The 18541-nt window shown below is 45.4% G+C and overlaps 2 protein-coding genes across 8 annotated transcripts; one reads left to right on the top strand and one right to left on the bottom strand.

Moving 5' to 3' along the window:
* Positions 1 to 484: 484 nt before the first annotated feature.
* Positions 485 to 11193, bottom strand: zfta (zinc finger translocation associated). 3 transcript variants are annotated; one of them, XM_076973602.1, is made up of 5 exons: positions 9921 to 10417; positions 8911 to 9432; positions 7994 to 8338; positions 6922 to 7350; positions 485 to 6124 (listed from the first exon to the last, which is right to left on the bottom strand). In XM_076973602.1, exons 1-5 carry the CDS (start codon positions 10054 to 10056, stop codon positions 5679 to 5681), a joined length of 1878 nt encoding a protein of 625 aa, XP_076829717.1. In that variant the 5' UTR covers positions 10057 to 10417; the 3' UTR covers positions 485 to 5678. The 3 variants fall into 3 exon arrangements, with proteins under 3 accessions (XP_076829717.1, XP_076829716.1, XP_076829715.1); XM_076973601.1 differs by lacking the exons at positions 485 to 6124; positions 9921 to 10417 and adding an exon at positions 11094 to 11193 and having other exon boundaries at positions 6160 to 7350; XM_076973600.1 differs by lacking the exon at positions 485 to 6124 and having other exon boundaries at positions 6160 to 7350; positions 9921 to 10422.
* Positions 9743 to 18498, top strand: LOC143475684 (uncharacterized). Of its 5 annotated transcripts, none has more exons than XM_076973592.1 (6): positions 9743 to 9893; positions 12197 to 14989; positions 15101 to 15708; positions 16402 to 16460; positions 16735 to 17046; positions 17181 to 18498. In XM_076973592.1, the coding sequence occupies exons 2-6, from the start codon at positions 12419 to 12421 to the stop codon at positions 17252 to 17254; spliced, it is 3624 nt and encodes a 1207-aa protein (XP_076829707.1). In that variant the 5' UTR covers positions 9743 to 9893; positions 12197 to 12418; the 3' UTR covers positions 17255 to 18498. The 5 variants fall into 5 exon arrangements, with proteins under 5 accessions (XP_076829707.1, XP_076829708.1, XP_076829706.1 ...); XM_076973593.1 differs by having other exon boundaries at positions 9776 to 9880; XM_076973591.1 differs by lacking the exon at positions 9743 to 9893 and adding an exon at positions 11198 to 11751.
* Positions 18499 to 18541: the final 43 nt, after the last annotated feature.

The following is an 18541-nucleotide window of genomic DNA, read 5'->3' as shown; positions in this document are numbered from 1 at the left end:
CTAAAATCTCCAAAAGCTTCTCCGTATTCGCCGTTAACTCCGCAGCGTAACTACGAGCATTAGGGAAGACGCTTGGAGCTCCAGCAGCTGGTGATTCAAACACAGGAAGTGATGTAATATTGCAACTGGATGCTCATTTGTGGTGCCCGACGTTGGGCAGGGTGGGTGAACTAGACTTAATGTATGACCTGGCTTTGCGTGTCCTTAGGAGCTGTGGTGTTAATCAAATAAATGAAAAAGTAAATAAATGGACAAAGATAGATTATTTGACTCCAAGGCACGTGTCTGTCCTCTAAACATTTTTCACAGGAAATAAAAGGAAACATGAAATGCCCCTGGAAGAACACAGGGGAATATAGAGTAGTTTGACCTATCTGATCTTGTTTGTAAAGACTCCCCTTATCTGTATAACGTGTGTTTGTGTATGACGAAATTACGGTGCGCTGTTACAAGCTCCAGACGATTGACTAGGATGATGGGGACACTGCTCCAGCTGTCATGGTTGGGTCTAGTTTGCTGTCTTGTTTTGTTCTGGTTTTTTTTTTGTTTTTTGTTTATTTTCCTTTTTTTTGCATTTAATTTTTAATTGTGTATGTATATATAGTAAGATTACAACAGGCTCTTTGCTGTGAAGAAGTAGTTAGCATTTGCTTTTTATATTTAAAAACATCTCGCATCTTAAGACTTGGCTTCTTGAGTTGACATGTAAATGAGTGTTGTTATGGCTACTGTTCTGATTACTCTTATTAGATCACCTGTAAGATAGCTGCTCTTGACTCCTCAGTCCAGCATTGGCATCTTAATGAGTAATATTAATTATATAATGTTTGAGGTATCTAATGAATTTCAGAGCTACAATTGCGAGAAGTGTCGTGCCAGTGGAGCAAATGGACCAGCCTTCCCGTGCCGCACCACTGCATAAAAACACACGAAAAGGCAAAACGCGTCTTGGACCAGCCTTTGGAGCAATATTACCAACTCTGCATGTGTGTTTCCTCATCATACCGAGTGTTTTGAATTGGTGTATTCCGAGATGTTCATTAATAATATATCAATGCAAAGCATGTGTCCTCGCAAAAGCGGGAAACGTGCTCACCAGTTGTATTAGCTTACAGGTTGATTAAAGAGGAAGTGTGCTGTTGTGGAAGACTCCATTGTAGTAGCCCAGGCACAACAGGCTTTATATAATTCCATCTGTGTCAATACACTGAATGGTTCTTGAATGGGGGGAGTGGATGCACTTAGTTTACGGTCTGGTCTGTATTAGGTGCTGGATTCCACCTGGGGACGTTTTAAAGCATTTCTGTAAGGCTACGTTATCAAGAATGTGTCTGTATTTATGAACGTACCAGAGGATGAAAGCCATGCCGGATTTAAAACAGTAAGGACTTGTAATACTACTTCACAGGTGTCTGTCAACTGCTGAAATGTTTTCATTCTAATACCCAAAGAGTTCCAACTAATATATGCTATCCTCCACTGCTGGGGTGGAGCTCATTTCTGTGTGGCCCAAATTTGGCTCGCGTGGAGGGTTTCGCTAAGGGCACAGAAGATAACTCCACCAGAGGGTGAGGATTTTTCTGTGTTGCCCCACCCCTTAACGCTCAGCTGTAGTCCTGAGGTCCTTGGGTGTTTCGTTTTTCCGAGTTTGTTTTCTTACATGCATGCATGCAACAGCACAGACACGCTCACCAACAGCTGAAAGTTCCCCTTGTACCAGTTCCCTTGTGTCGCTGAACTAACAAGCGTTACGTTAACTTTTGGGTCATGGGTGTGGTGGTGCTTGAAGAATAGGATAAGCTCCAGCTAATGGTTTTTACACTTTCCTCCCTACCCCCAACACTAAGTTAAAGAATACTACATTTTTAATAGATGCAAACCTATTTCTATCTACAGTTTCTGCTGTTTTCTCTGTAGTGTTTGAATTCAAACCTTGCAGATTTTTACGTTAATCCTATAGTTCAATGGCCGCCCTGTTAGTTTAACAGCCTTCTCCCTTTGTTTGAATTTGTTGGGGAGGGAGACGCAAAAGTCTTGTTTCTTTGGATATCTTTGGTTTTTGCCTTTTGAATCTTGATAACTAGTTGTGATAACTAATATTCATGTTCACTTTGTTATGAGTTAAGTTAATCTGGGAGCTTTGGAAAAAAAAAAGGAGAGAAAAGTGATCCCTGTAACTGTCCAAGTAAAATTAATAAAAACATTCAAATGACTAAGCTATTTGTTTCCTGCTCATCTCCACAAATTCATGCATTTTATTATTACAAGGTTTATATGCAAAAACAGCCTGTGATTACATTCAAACTTAACAGACTTTTAAAACTGATAAACGGAGTCATGCCAGGGCTAAATGTAGCAGGTGGTGAGATGAACATCTGTACTTGTTTGTAAATGTTGAAATACTTGGGTCATATTTTATAGGAGTAGATGTCACAAATGTGTGCAGGGTGTTTGTCCTTTTGTGATTAACATAGTATTTTATGAATTTGTCAATACACCATTTTTTATTCTGACAGTTGATTGAATTAAGAAAATATATTTATTCCTAATGCAATATGTATATATGCTTAAACATGTATGTGCAAAAACACCGTCTTTGCAGAAGTATTCAACCTCCAAAAAAACCATCAGATGCAAAAGGATTACAAATGACAGACACCGACTATTCCAGACAGAATTTTTTTTTTATTGAAAACCAAAATGTTCTTATTTTTTCAGATTCATTCGTCAAAAGATATTCTCTGTATAAAATAAAATAAGCTGAAAAGTACTGCATGTATAAGTATTCAAAGCTATGTGTCTAGCTCTCGGCAGAACCACATTTTCCTGCAATAACAACCTTAAATCCATTGGTGTACGTGTGTTGGTGTACATCTAGAGTTTTGCCAAGTTGGAGAGTGATTCATCCCTTCTTCCTGGCAGATTTGCTCCAGGTAGCTCAGGTTGGTTGGATGATGCTTGTTGATGACAATTTACAAATGGTGCTTACAGATTCTTATTTGATTCCAGACTTTGACTTGTCAATTGTAGAACATTCACTTCCTTCTTTTCTCAGCAACTCTCATGATGTTTGGGTTTTGCTGTCCCACTGAAAGGTTTCTTCCAAACTGAAGCGGGTCGTGCGCAGAATCTTCCTGCACTTTGTACCTACCATTTTGTCAATTTATCAAATGCCTGGCTGCCTCTGAGGAGAACCTCAAGACTCCACCCTCTTCTGCCCACGTACTTCACCGATGGGAAGGTGTTTGTTGAGGAACGGCCAGAATTAGATTTGTGCCACACACAGCTTTTTGAATCTTGTCCAAACACCTCCATGTTTGTCTCATCTGACCACAAAATCCACATTTTAGCTGGATCACTGGCTCTTTCTGTCAAACACCGAACATATGTGCTTCAGTGTGTTTATTTTTCTCCAGTAATGGCTTCTTTGTAGCCGGCCTCCCATACATGCCAGTTATAAGCAGAGCTCTTGGTACTGATGTCGGTTATCTTCATTTCACTATCGACTGCTGAAATCTTTAGCTCCTTGAAAGTGATCGATTGCTCTCTTTGGTCTTCATTTTCACAGCTTTCCAATGGTATTCACAGTCTGAACTTTGAGACCAGTGATATTGAAGAGGGTCTTTTCTCTCAGAACAAAGATTTTTAGAATTTTAGATTTTTATTTATTTTCACAGGTAGAGGCCAATTCTAATCCAAGTCCACCAAGGGTTTTGTCATTTCTCTGTGTAAGCATGGAGCTTCCAGAGAACGGGGGTTGAATACTTATGCAAACAGCATTTTTGAATAATAATTTGAATTAAATCAATATCACTTGAAATAAATGACATGACTCAAAATGTATTCAAAATAAACGCGTGAGATGCCATTTCATTTGTGTGTAATTTCTAATCCAGATGGGTCGGATGACTTTCAAGGGTTGAATACTTTTGCAAGGCACTGTGTGTGTGTGTGTGTGTGTGTGTGTGTGTGTGTGTGTGTGTGTGTGTGTGTGTGTGTGTGTGTGTGTGTGTAAAAGCTTGAATAGAACATGATCTTTGCCCTCTGGCTTTGCTGGCTTGGCCTTGTGCAATTGCTGAACCTCTCACATCTGGAGTCCAAACACCAATGCTAGAGTTCGACTGGGCAAAATAAACACAAGCATTAAGTGCTTAAACAGGGCAAAGTAACAGAATCTCTTTCCACATTTCCCATTGCTCTCCAAGGCAGGACAGATTAAGGAAAGTCCAGATAAAAAATACCTGGGTTGTCTCGGTTCATTCACTTTTGTCTTTTGCGTGAGGCTGTAATTCTATTTTGATTTAATTGCATCTTCTGTATTAGAATCAACAGCCAAGCCACTGAAAGCATGTAAAGGCAAGCCCAGATAGCGCACACACACTCCCTGAGACATGGACTTGTGTTATGAGACAGAGCATTAAGCCTCTGACTACACACAGAAGTGCGTAGTTCAGAAAAACAGAACAGAAAAAACTTTCCCATGATTCTTCTAGGTTTTGCTAACTTGCTCATACCAGCTGGTAAATCAGCAAAGCCAACTGGATGATACAAATTCAACACAATACTTATCGACCCTATATTTCTGCACCGCTGCCTGTGGAATGGTTCAGGAACAAGTGAAATATACACAAAATGTCCAGTTATCTGAAATGTAGTCGATTAGAAAAGAAATGTTTTGGGTCCAAATTTTTCAGTATCACACTAGACCTTTGAGGCTGGACACTGGAAGGTTATGACTGCCAATTAGGATCATATAAATGTTCATACAAAACATATATTTATATATTATAGTTTAGCTCCTTTTTTTCATTATAAGTTATTGAAGTTACTGCATCCAAACAAATCCACACAGTTGGTAACCAGCGCAGCGGTTACCACACACGTTTGATGGTCATGACCTTCCATTCATGTTGGCCTCACAGCTCCAATGTCAGACCTGAACACCAATCACATCTTGGCTAACTGACTACATCAAGTCAAGTCAAAAACACTTCCCCAAACCACTCCTTTAAAATAATTAAGACTTCCAGTCATCTTTAGAAAAATTTAGCCTTTCTGTAGTTGCAGTTGCTGTGTTGATTATTGGTATTAATCACGTGGTACAACAGAATGAAGAAGTCTAGAAAATCAGTTTCACTGCACAGAGTGCGTTGCCTTATAAGGTGTCACTGTAGCTGTCCGTGCTCTGGGACGTTCCCCCTGGCAACTGAGTGCAGTGTTTGAAGTGCAGAGTGTGCCACCCACAGCCAGTGCTGACCTCATTTTAACATGATCCCTCTCACTTTTCAACCCACATAATTTGCAGTGACGACTGTACAAACAATGATGCATAAAAAGGTGCTTAAGGAAAAAAAAACCTCTCAATTTAGTCCTGTGACATTATTCATGTGTAGGAAGCGCGTTTAAAAAAAGTTCTCCAACTCAAATTCTCAAATTCAACTCAAATTCTCCATGCCAACACAGCACGGACTACCTGTTTTAACAGGTGCTCAAAACGCATTTACTGCAGTCGAATACAGAAAACTGAGGAAATAAAAGTGCACAGTAAGTTTTTTTTTTCAACATTCATTCCCAAAGAACAAAAAAAAAAAAAGCTGTGGAGATCTTCTTTTTTTTTTTGGCTTCTTCCAGCGATCAACTTCCTGAGGGAAAGAAAAACGCGCCGCGACGTTTGTCCGTCAAGTGCTGTAACAGCCGGCCGGCCCGATGAGGGCACCGGCACCGTGCTCCGCCGTGGAGAAGCAGTCGTCGGAGTGGATGAAGTGCAGGGCGGTCTGGTTGTAGCTGTGCAGGGCCCGCTGCTTCTCCTCGGCGCTGTAGTCCAGAGAGCGCGGGTGCACCTGCTGTATGTGGCGTTTGATGGTGCTCACCTTCAGCGTGGCCAGCGTGGCCCCGCACACCATGCAGATCAGGCCGTGCCTCCTGCAGTCGTAGTCCATGAGGAACTCCATACGCCAGCGCACCTGGTAGTTGCGCCTTTGGTCCTTGCCGGGGTAGTGGCCGTGGCGGCCCGGGGTGGGCGGGGCTTTGAGGCCCGGGACGTCGTCCGCTTCGGCGCCGGGCCTGGCTGAGGTGGCCTGTGTGTCGTTGGGCGGGGGCGCGGGGGGGTAGTCGCTGGGGAGGGCTTGGGCCCAACAGGGAGAGAGGCAGTGAGATCCACCTGCAGTTCCATGGTTCATGTTCTGACCACGTATGTACGTGTCACTAGAGGATTCATTTGTGTATTTGTAGTTCAGCAAGACTTCTTTTCAACAACAGACAATGATGAATCTCAACTTGCCCTCCGCTGAACTACGAGCGTGTGTGTGTGTACGAGTGTGCGTGTGTGTGTGTGTGTGTGTGTGTGCATATGTGCGTGTATTTGCATATGTGCGTGTGTATGTCTGTATATGTGTGTGTGTATGTGTGTGTGTGTGTGTATGTGTGCGTGTGTGTGTGTGTATATGTGTGTGTGTGTGTGTGTATGTGCGTGTGCATATGTGCGTGTATGTGCATATGTGCGTGTGTGTGTATGCGTGTGTGTGTGTGTGTGTGTGTGTGTGTATGTATGTGTGCGTGTGTGTATGTGTGTGTGTGTGTACGTATGTGTGTGTGTACGTATGTGTGTGTGTGTGTGTGTATATGTGTGTGAGTGTGTATGTGTATGTGTATGTATATGTGTGTGTGTGTGTGTGTGTGTGTGTGTATGTGTATGTGTGCGTGTGTTTGTGTGTGTATGTGTATGTGTGTTTGTGTGTGCAGCCGTCTGATCTCTTACCCTGTTGTGTGTGTGTGTGTGTGTGTGTGTGTGTGTGTGTGTGTGTGTGTGTGTGTGTATATGTGTGTGTGTGTGTATGTGTGTGTGTGTATGTGTATGTATATGTGTGTGTGTGTATGTGTGTGTGTGCGTGTGCGTGTGTGTGCAGCCGTCTGATCTCTTACCCTGTTGTGTGTGCGTGGCAGGTTCTCCCCCTCCTCCCTCCTCGCTCCACGCACTAGCGATGTCCTCCCTCTCTCTGCGGCTGAGGCTGCTCGTCTCCGGATGGCGTTCCTGGATGTGCCTGCGGAAGCCGCTGACTCTGGCCAGCGGCAGCTGTTCTGAACACACCATGCAGTAGCAGCCCGGCCTGCCCGGGGGCCCGAGGGCCACCAGGTAGTCCAGACGCAGACGCCAGGGACACCCGTTCCTCAGCCTCTGGCCGGGGAGGGGGCGCGACGCGGCCTTCGCCTTCCGCCCCTCTCCCGCCACGTACGCCTCCGCGCAATCCTGGAGAGCCTGCGTCTCCGGGGGGAAGAACTGGACTGAGCTGTTCACGGTCAGATCTTTGGTGTCTGGCTCTGATTTGAAAAAGTCTCTCGATGAATCGGACTCTGTGGGAGGAACCGAGGACATGTGTGAAAAGGAAACACAAGAAGTCCATCAGAATTCATACCTTAACATAACTGAAAGACACTGGAAGGTTATGACTGCCAATTAGGATCATATAAATGTTCATACAAAACATATATTTATATATTATAGTTTAGCTCCTTTTTTCATTATAAGTTATTGAAGTTACTGCATCCAAACAAATCCACACAGTTCGTAACCAGCACAGCGGTTACCACACACGTTTGATGTGGTACCACACACTTTTTCATACCTGTTTTCAGTTATGTTCAGACACTATTTTGCTAATAATTGTTAAGTACATTTCCATGTACATTTTGCCTGGTTCATTCAAATTTAATTTCATACTTTTACAGTTCATATTAATACAGCTTCACCCTTCACAGTGTACAGAGACAATTCCAACCTTCCATTTTTCATTGCCTGTCCAATTCCTCCCTCTATTTTTTGCCAGTTTCTTTTTCTTCACATTAAAAAGGTATTTCCCCATCTCCCTTGACTCAGGCTTCCTTTCTTCCTGCTCCAGCGTCAGCTCCGCACCGTCCTGCCCACCGTCTCATCAACCGCCTTCACAAACGTTCTATCTCCTCCACCCCACCCCCACCCGCACCCCAGGAGCCTCACCGTGCTTCAGCGCCCACGTCTGCAGCACGTGGTGCTTCTCCTCGGCGCTGTACACCAGCGAGTCCGGGTGGAGCTCCAGCACGTGGCCCTTGATGTGGTCCAGGTGCAGGGAGGGCAACGGCCGGCCGCACACCATGCACACCAGGCGGCTGGCCTCCGCCTGGTACTCCATCAGGAACTCCTGCCGGAACCAGGCGTGCAGCGAGTCGTTCAGGTAGCGCTCCAGCATCTGGGCCGACGGGCCCCGGGGCTCCGGGGAGGGCGGGGAGGAGCTCGTCCGGCCGGCCCTGGAGTGGAGCTGCGGCTTTGGCATCTCGCCACCGCTGGGCTCACCTGCAGGGGGAGCTAGAGAGGGTGGATGAGAAACACATGACTGGCAAAAACTATAGTGTTGGAAAATATGATGACGCTAGTATATGAAGCTCTGACATGGTCAGAAATGGTCTCAGAAAAATAGCGACTGATGAAACTAGCAAGGCCCAGATAATAAGCCATAGTAACTATTTTAAATGCATTTTAAATAGAGAAATATCAACCCCTGAAATTCTGCAATGAAACAGCCATGCAACATGTGACAAGTTCATTAAAAATGTGTCAGTATAATCATGTCACCTCAGGTTATATCCTGACATAGTTTGTTAAAGATTGCTCTTACAGGGAAAAAAATGTTTCAGAGTAGAAGACTTTAAGGATCGAAAGATTGCTATAGAGCCTACAGTTTTCATATAAGGGCCCTAACAAAACGCATCCCGACATGCTTATGAAGGACCACACATACATGTCCAAGGTCATGTTTCTCACAGAGCAACTAAAATCCATATTCTCAAGCAGTGAGAGAGCGAAGGTGGGAATCATGCAACACACTTAACAGAGCCGGCCGAACTTCAAAGCAAAAGCCCCCCTCCACTCGTGCACACCTGCAGACTGCTTCGCGCAGCTCTGGGTCTCCTCCGGCTTGGTGGCCACGGCCGGCTCGGGGCAGAAAGGCGTCTGGCTGCTCTCCAGATTGAGGTGGCTCTCCCAGCCGGAGCGGATCACCTCCTTGTCGGACGCGCTCCAGAGCAGCGAGTCGGGATGCTTCTGGCGGATGTGGCGTTTGATGGTGCTCAGCTTCAGCGTGGCCAGCGAGCTCCCGCACACCATGCAGATCATGCCGTGCCTCCTGGGGTCGAAGTCCATCAGGTACTCGCTCCGCCAGTACTCGTGGTAGTAGCGGCGGTGGTCCCGTCCGGGGATCCGGCTGAGGCCGGGCCGCGAGGCCCGCGCGGGCTTGGCCGGCGCGGGCTTGTGTCCGGACGGCCCCGGAACGGGGGACAGCAGGAACGGGGAGTTGGGGCTCTCCGAGACGCTCCAGTAGCTCGTGCCGGGAGAACACACCGAAGCAATGACGCTGGATAGGCTGCCATCGCCAATGTGACCATTGGTCATGTCCCCATCACCTGAAGCAGAAAAAGAGCACACAGTATCAATCCGGCCATGCAATCTTTCCTTTAAGTATTCTACATATATTGATTCAGCTCTTGTAGCAGCTGAAAATAGGATTAAGCAAAGCATGTTGTTCTCATAATAACAATCAGCTGTACAGGTTGTTTTTATTTGTGCTTTTGAAACAGTTCTATGTCAGATCTAGGCCCATACAGCCTTCAAGCTGTCCTAATCGAGGAACCCTTTATTTACGCAGGGCCACATTGTGCAAAACACAGGGGGCGGCGACACTATTTGATGCACTGCCGATTTCCGCTGGGTGGCGACTAAGGTTCGCAGTCGAACCAGCATGGTACTCCGCCTTTGTTTATAGTGGAGCCCGAGAAGCGAGGGGCCATGCTGCTGCGTTGCTATTGTTCGCCGCCCGGATTAACGCCGCAAAACAGACACCGCACATCGACCGTAAGGTTAAACTGTACGTTTATAACACAGCGATCTTTACCTGCCGAAGGGTCTCCCGGGGCACCCCGCCGCGGTGTCGCCTCCCCTTCCTCAGCGCTTATTATTAATGAGAGACATTCTGTCTGCTCAGCGCTGGGCACTTCGGGCTCCGACTCCTTGGACTCTTTTTCCTCCATACCTATCTCGTGTTATCGACCGGAACACGGTTTCCACTCCTTATTCGCAACAGTGTCACGACCGGAGGATTTCGCGGTCGCGTTCGGCAGACGCTTGTGGAGAGACCGGGAACACGCATTCACCCATTACGGTGTGTGCGGCGCCCGTGTCTGCGCTGCCCTCAACGCCGTTTTTTTTTTGGGCTGAAATTGAGTTAACTTTTAAGTGTCGACGTGAGTTTAGGTCGCACTTCACTCCGCTCGAAGTCTTATTAAAAGCTTGTCAAATGTTCGGTCACTCCAAGTGGACCTTCTGTGTGTATTTTGAGGCTCTCGCTTGTCTTCAGGGTGGGGAGCCGAGCTTGGGGCCCCTGGGGCTCCTTAAGGGGCTCCTGGGTAAATTTAAAGAGACAGTAGCGGCTCTCACGCAGTGACGTGTGCTCCGTGGGGCCAGTCGGATATATCACCTCACCTTCTGTGTTCACTGTTATTTCTGATCAGGAAAATATAAATGCAATCTCTTACTGTAGTGTTTCTGCAACTGTACATGTTTCTCACACAAAAAGACTTGGAAAAATAGCTTTTCCTAATGTAGCTGTTATATGTGAGTATGTGTGTTATGTGATGTCGATAAAATATAGTATTTACATTTCAGTGAATACTTAACAGTTATCTATTTTGCTAGTAAACACAGATTATATAATCTGAAACAATGTTCTGGTCGAAGAAATTTGACAGTAACATTTTTTAACGCAATTTATTAATGAAAACAAACACCGTAGCCTATTACGGTTCAAATCTGAATATCCCCCCTCCCAATGTATTATTTCAAAATATATCGTGGAAACAGAATAAATGAGGCACACTCGTTTGAAAAACAGCACCTGTTTGAAAAATATACATATATGCGTAGGCTATTGGATATTCGTATCTTGTTTTATATTCGTTATTTTAACGTCTGCACGTGGACCCTAAATCGGTTTGTCGGTTAGTCAATAAAAGATTTAGAGTCTAATATGTAATTTGGATTTTGAACAAAGGTCACTGAAAAAAATTACCAATCGCACCTTTGGCGAACGGAACCTCGTAACCGCGGTACCGAGTCTCCTGTCCCCTGGGCGGAGAGAGGGACTGCGTCCTGCGGCTTTAAGAGTTCGGTCTGTCCGTGCGGTACGCGGCGCACACACGGCAGCAGCAGCGAGGGTCTCGCCGGTCTCACATCCGGGTACTCTTCACTACATGGCAGCGATAGAGAACGTCTGTTTCGGGAAGTAGCTGCGGTATCCTGACTGTGCTTAATGTTTAAACGTCCATAAACAGTGGCGGAAAGTTAGATGTAACTACCAGGTAATACACATGCATGTTTTTACGCACGTATAAACTATCGCTTTCAGTCGCCGCCGTGCTTTTACTTCAGACGTTAGGACAACCACCAAGACGAAGACAGACGCCAGTCTGCGAGGACAGAAGAGGAAGAAATTGTCCATTGTAGCTCAGGTTGAAGGCTGCTACCGTGAGCGCAGGGAAATAACGTTTTCGTCTTGTTTTGCACGCAGTTTCTTGTTAACAACGTATTGTCCTTTAGACGTAGTTGTAAATGGTCAAGGATGGAAATCAAATAGAATATTAAAAATAAACGATTTAAATACTGATTGAGATACAGGCTTAAAGTGACAGTGACGTCTCTGCGTCACGATTATCCCATTTACACGTTAAGTACGTTATCTTTTCCTCATTTATTTATTCGTTTGTTTCTTGATTTCTTGCTTTTCTGTCTTATTAACCGTACTGGTATAATTCAGCAGCACATACTTATTATATTATTTTAGCTAACTAAACAAAATAGCAGTACTGAGACTTTTAGAAATAATCATAAGATTTTCAATGTCTCATATGTATATAGTAGATATTTAGGATACAGAAATAAACCATTTACTGATAAATTAGGTCAAGAGTGAGTTGTACAGATTATAATTCTGGTAATGTGTGTGTGTGTGTGTGTGTGTGTGTGTGTGTGTGTGGGTTCTATAGTGTGCTATATACTATATACTATGCATATACTATGTCTGAAATCTTTTTTGACTATTAAAAAGCATTTAAAAAAAATACAAAAGTACAAAAAATGATAACATATTTTTCCATTCTTTTTTTGCTGATGTAGATTGTGCCATTGACTGCTGCTTCAAGAAATGGGAGCTGTACTTCACTGTTGCAGTGAAAGTGCAGTTTTAAATGACCTGGAAAAGGATAATAACCTCAAGTAAAGCAAAATGTGACTAAAAAGCCTCTCTGAACAACTCTTTCCCTGCCCTTGGGGACAAAACACAGTTTGATGTAAATAATCAGTAAAGTGTGATAAGGACGGCATGACCAAACAGCAAGTATGTCTAAGACAAAGAACTTGAATAGGCAACGTTATCGACCAGTGTCAGAATTTGATGAAGTCACTCTTGCTTGTAAAAGGGAGTACTGGAGAACTAAGAAAAGGGAGCAGAGAGCAAGATTGTCCCTTGCCAAGAAGGTGTCCAGAACTCCAAAGACTGGAGGCTACAAACCAGTACTTTCAGTGTCCAGTCTTACAGATAACCGTGTGTCAGGTATACCTCATTCCAACTGTCGTCCTGCTTTGCTGTCTACAAATGGTTCGTATCAAACTGAGGAATCAAACCTGGATGGTTCCATAGTAAAGCTCAATGGTGTGCCACTCACCAAGGACTTACCAGTGGCTACAGCACCAAAACAACACAGGGTACACCTAAGCAACACGGAAACTCGACAGACACAAAACAGATCGTCAACCTTTAATGACAACCTCTCAGGCATATCTCAGCCAGGCCCTATACCCCAGCTTACACCAGAGTACCGCAGAATAGACAGGCTGCAAATGAAAAACTTTACGCCACCCAGATCCTTGGCCTTTGGGGAATGTAAGGTCCGCAAAGACCTGCGCAGTCTAGGGGGAAAAGGTGCCAACGCAAATAGAAAAGCGTGTCTGAATGTCCCAGAATGCAGCACTGCCCTGCCCAGGACTGTTAAAGTGCCCATGAGCGAAGAGGAGAAGGCAGCAAAGCGTCGGGAGAGCTGGCGTATCAAAAAGCGAGAGCAGAGAGCAAAACGTGCTGAAAAGCTAAAGAAGGACAGAGAGAGGATGCAGTGTTTTAATAAAGGACAGCAGGATGCTGGCAAGCGTTCCCGCCTGGCTCACGCACGTTCTTTATTCTCCATGAACACAATGGCTTCGAGAGGAGCCAAGCAACGTAACTCCGTTATGTCTGTTGACCTAATACTGAGTGATGGAAAACCTGTTCATTTTACTGTCAAGATGGAAGGTGACGTTCTGTCGTCACGCAAGCAGCAATCAGGTGACGCTCAAGGGTCACTAACCAAAAACCTCTCACCGGTTTTGGCTAAGAGAACTAATCTTTTGCAAGACACAAAACCCAACAATATTTCCGTGCATTCTTCAAGCGCCACCCAAGCAACTAACCAATCCAAACGGCTGCAGTGTAGGTTTATACGAAATCAAAAGAGGCACGGCGCACCACAAGGGGACGATAAGGTGCAGTCGGCCGCAGAGCGACACGCCAAACAGAGGGAGTACTGGCGAATCAAAAAGCGGGAGCAGAGGGCGAGGCTGTCCACGGAGGCGAAGGCCCGTCTGAAGGAGAGGGCCGCCATGAGACGGCGCTCAGAAATGTGCCACAGCGTCCTGGAGCAAACACAGGACTCTCGGACCAGCTTCCAACATAGAATCCCGCAGGCAAAAAATAGCATGCTTTGCAGTGCCTCTGAGACCATCAGCGGTTTTATCAGAGAAGACGGCACGTTAACTGTCCCCACCACAGGGACCTCGGCTGAAATACGTCTAGCAGGTAATAGCTGCAGTTCATCTACAGTAAAATCGCCGCGCCTAGCCGGTCAGTCGGTCTCTCTGGCCAGCGCGGGAACCAAGCCTGCTGTACATGTCTTTCCACATAATATGAATTCCTCAGTGAATATTCACCAAACATCTACTGGTCAGAAGGTTTCACCTGTTGATCCTCTGGTCAGATCAAAATTAGCCAGCAGTACAACAAACCCTGAAATCCTTAAAGGCTTGAGAGAGACCAGTCAGGTTGAAAAGGAGGATAAGATAAGAAAGGACTCTTCCTCAGCTGTTACCTCAAGTTTAGCCTCGGCACCACATGATACCATAAAACAAGAACCCACGTATCCCCCAATAGATTCCTTCTATTCCTTAACAGCTCAGGATGTGGACATTAAAGACGTCAAACCCTTACCGTCGCCTTCCTCCGAGACGAGGGCGGAAACGGAGTCTTCAGTTGGTGACAGCCAGGCCACCACTCTGTTGGTGGTGGCCTCCATGAAGAAGCTGCTGGAAGAGTCTCTTAGCTCTGTTGTGGACAGCAATACCTTCTCAATGGATGAAGATGAGCTCCAGCCCTATAAATCTGAAACACAGGCCACAGGAAAAGACATAAATTCTTTTTGTCCTGCACATGACGGAGCAGTGGAGAGAGACTTCTCTGGGGATGCCAGGCCTGTCTTTGAGGTCAAACGGAGTCCAGCTCTCTGTCTCCCGCCCCCTCAGGCGCCTGACCTTTCTGCCCAGGACCCTGTCCTTTTGCACATGGACTCCTCCGTTCTCTTTCCTTCTGTTGGCACTGCCATGGCTGAAAGCTCATCCTTTGGTCAACGTGCAGAGGGCGAAAGAGCCAAACCACCAGTGCCTGCAGGGACGAGGACCTTGCAAAGACACGCCCAGGGACGCAGAGGGGAAGCCGCGGGATCCCTGCAGTGTCGCCCCCCGCAGGCTCGTGGAGGTCTGAACGAGGGCGGCGAGCTTCAGAGGAAGAGAGAATACTGGAGATTAATGAAAAGACAGCAGAGGGCCAGGAAGGCCAAAGAGAAGGAGAGAAGCAAAGTCACTATGCAGCACAAACAGCCCTCTCAGGTACCCTCTACATCTTCCCTCTTTACATGAGCATGTAAAATTATGTTTTGTAAGGCTCTGATGTGTATTTTTTTTTCTTTTCCCTGTTCATTGTGTTTTTGTGTCCCGTAGCCAGTGCAGAGGAAATGCGACAACTCTTACACCTATCACCCTTCTGTGGCTAAGCCAGTGAGTCACCCATGCCTCAACAGTTGTGCCATTCCAGCAACCGTCACTGCAGGTCCCGCCCACCTTTCATTGAGCTCCACTGCACCAGCTCCCCAACAGTTGCCAAACAGTGGAAGGCAGCTACTGCTGGCAGAACAGGGTAGGAGAAAACCTTCTGAAGCTCCTCAGGTGAGACAATGGCAACAGCAGTTGCAGCGAGGCGCTCCACCCCCACCTCCACCTCTACCTCCACCTCCACCTCCACCACCACTCACCAGACCAAATACTGTGACATTCGCACAAATGAACCACGCAAAGCTCTCAGGTCCTCAGGCCCAGACCAGAGGGCCTTTCGTGACTAAACTAAAACCCAATCAGAGCAACTTGAAGGCGGTTTCAAATCAAGACCTGGACCAAGAGGAGATGATACGGCGGAAGAGGATGCATTGGAGGATCAAGAAGCAGGAACAAAGAGCAAGGAAGGCGGCGCGGGAAAGAGAGCTCAGCCAGCACAGAACACACAGCCTCTTAGGACCCAGCGCATCCGGCAGCATTGCAGAGCTGGTGCAGCAGTAAGTCCTCCAGGATTTTCTCACCGACGCCGGAACGTGGAACGCTGCGTTTCCAGGAAGTTGGAATTCTTTAGTTTTGTTATTTAGATTTAGTTGTGCATATTCGTAAAGAAACCCTACACATAGAAGGGATGATTGAGTATTAATAAAAACAAAATGTCATCGCTAAGCTGAGCTGAGTATACATAAGGGAAGAGGTTAAACAAAAGTGCACACACAATTTTGGCTTTGGGGTCCATTAAAAAGTGCAATGCCGTGTGTACAGAATTTGCACGTTCTTTTACAATCATGCACAAAGGTTCAATGTCAACAGGCAAGTTACACATCTTCACTTCAAAGAGTCAGTTGGTGTGGTAAGTGGAGAGAAATAGGGAGGAGGTCACAGTGACTGTGATGAAGCCTGGTTATTTTACTTACAATGCAAGCAGAGTTGCAGCAGCAAGGTTAATGCAGCTGTCCTTGGGACGAGAAAGAGGTAAACGTTTGTCTGACACCCACAGAGTACACAGCTGCACACGCAGTAATGCATGTTGCCTGTACAATACAGTATTGTTATCTGAGAAACGATCACAAACAGCAGCAATCTGCACCTGAGAATATCAATGGCTGTGTATGCAAATATCTCAGATTGCTTTATGATGTTGATAAGCTAGTTTGTGTGTGATTTTTTTTCTTTGTGTTTGGCCTTTGCAGTACTCCACTAGACAGAATGAACTACCTTCCTGAACAGTGTCAGACTATGTCTTTTAAAGGTATGGATCCAACCTTAAATCTTGGATATTTAAATAAATAAAGTTAAAAAGCAACTTATTTCAGCCTGAAGTCCACCTCATGGCCAGATGGAATAACTGTTAACTTATCTTGCCAATCATAAATCATAAACTTCAAATTAGATTTTTTTTATAACCTTGTAGAAGGTAATTTAGATATGTGCAAAACGTAATGCTTTCAAAAGCTTTGCCCTTGGAAAAATGTCCCGCCCACAGTCTTTTTTCCTTCCCCTCATCTCTACGTCTTTGTCCCCAGAAGAAGTAGAGCCGTGTTTGGGCCCCGCCGACGACTGCTCGGACGAGCCCTTGTCCGAGGCCAGGTGGAGGAGCGCCTATCTCATGGATTATGACCCGGTCCACCAGCTGCTGGTGTGTATGGTGTGTGGCCAGCAGCAGTATGCCCTCAGTGTGGATGGGGTGAGGGCTCACATCGAGGAGACCCACCCCGGCACCCTGGCTCTGGACGAGAGGGAACGCCAGCGCATCCTAGCCGCCTGGGACGAGCAGGTGGCTGTGAGAGAACGTTTCTTCACCAACCAGCTGTGGCAACAGGGCTGCAGCCCCAGAGGTAGATGAGCGTTAACGGCGTTACCGCATTAAGACGCCATCGCTTACTATTTTTGAGCTATACCAAGGTTTAGTTTTAGGTGTTGCGTTTCGTTCCTGCGTCTCGCATGACGAGGACGGTGATCTTCTTTGCAGGACACGGCGCGGAGCACGCGGCCGAGGTGGAGGTGATTCTGGACCCTGACGACGTCAAGCAAGCCAGTATGTGAACGTCTTCGCCGGTCCGTGGCCCCAGTACGCTCCAGTAAACTCCAGTTAGCTGTGACTGGTTCCAGATGAGAGTGACTCTGCGAGCCTTTACTTCTCCATCCCGTTGCCAAGGCAGCTGGATGTCATGCGTCATGGTTTGCAGAAGGAAAACAAGTTAAGGGACGAGAGCGTGAGAAGTTGCATCATTCGCAACGGAAATCCAAACGTTCTTAAATAAAACTCAAAACCCTAGTGAGGTCTGACAGACCTGCATTGCACCGTGAGGCCTACTTTCCTCTCTCAAGCCTACACTCTCCGTGGAAGTGACCCAACACATCAGCCATTGGTTTTCCTATCTGGATTGCACTGCATTGCTTTTCTGCAGACCTTTCTATAGAACCATGGGGAAAATGACACGTGGAGTGTTAGTCATTCGTCGAATGGTATACATCTAACGTATGTTTAAATTCTGAAGTCACCACAGTGACTTGTGTGTTATTGGTCAGTAGCTCTTTGTGCTGTGGAGCTCTCTTGACCTGAAGCATTATGTTGGATATCTTGTAGCTCTGTTCTTTGGCATGCTGTCTCCATCATCTCACCCCAGTGCATTAGGTGACCTTTTGAAATGACTCGTTTGTTACTATTACCTGCTCAATATATTTACACACACACACACACACAGAGCTGTAATGTTATGTTTGATTAACATTCAACCATTCATATAACTTGTATGTATACATTTGCTATATATATATAATGTATGTTTTTTTTTTTTTTTTTTTTTGCAATCAGTTCTTCAGTTGTTTTTTTTCTGGAAAGAGTCCTGCACTTAGTTCTTATTTATAGAGATGCTAAAGAGCCTTTATGTCTCCTGTAAATTTCTTATTTCAAACTCTATATTAAACTAAAAAGTTAGCAAACAGACTTTGGCAGGGTTTGCTGAAGCTTATTACAAACTATGAAACATGCAAGCTGTCTAAAATCACACCTAGAGGCTTGTGCTCGATAATTAAAAGTCCATGTGATTTGGGTAGACCAACTTCATTACCATTTTATTTAAGCAAGAATAAACAAATAAATGTTTTGTTCATTTACATTTTTAAAATGGAATATAACCATTTTCAAAAAATAGGTTGAAGTGTGTTTTTGAATAGTGATGACTGGTTTTGGGAGTTTTTTTTATTTTTAATCTGTATTGTATTTTTTTTTCCCTACACATGGCCTTATCATCTTTTTTTAACTAATAAAGTCTTTTTGTACCCTTGTTTTCTTTTTGCTTTCCACACGTATTTTTTTTAAGTTTTATG

This window comes from Brachyhypopomus gauderio, chromosome 14 (assembly GCF_052324685.1).
Source record: "Brachyhypopomus gauderio isolate BG-103 chromosome 14, BGAUD_0.2, whole genome shotgun sequence".
NCBI lineage: Eukaryota > Metazoa > Chordata > Actinopteri > Gymnotiformes > Hypopomidae > Brachyhypopomus > Brachyhypopomus gauderio.
Note: the sequence above shows the minus strand (reverse complement) of the source record. Positions and strands in the feature narration are given on the sequence as shown.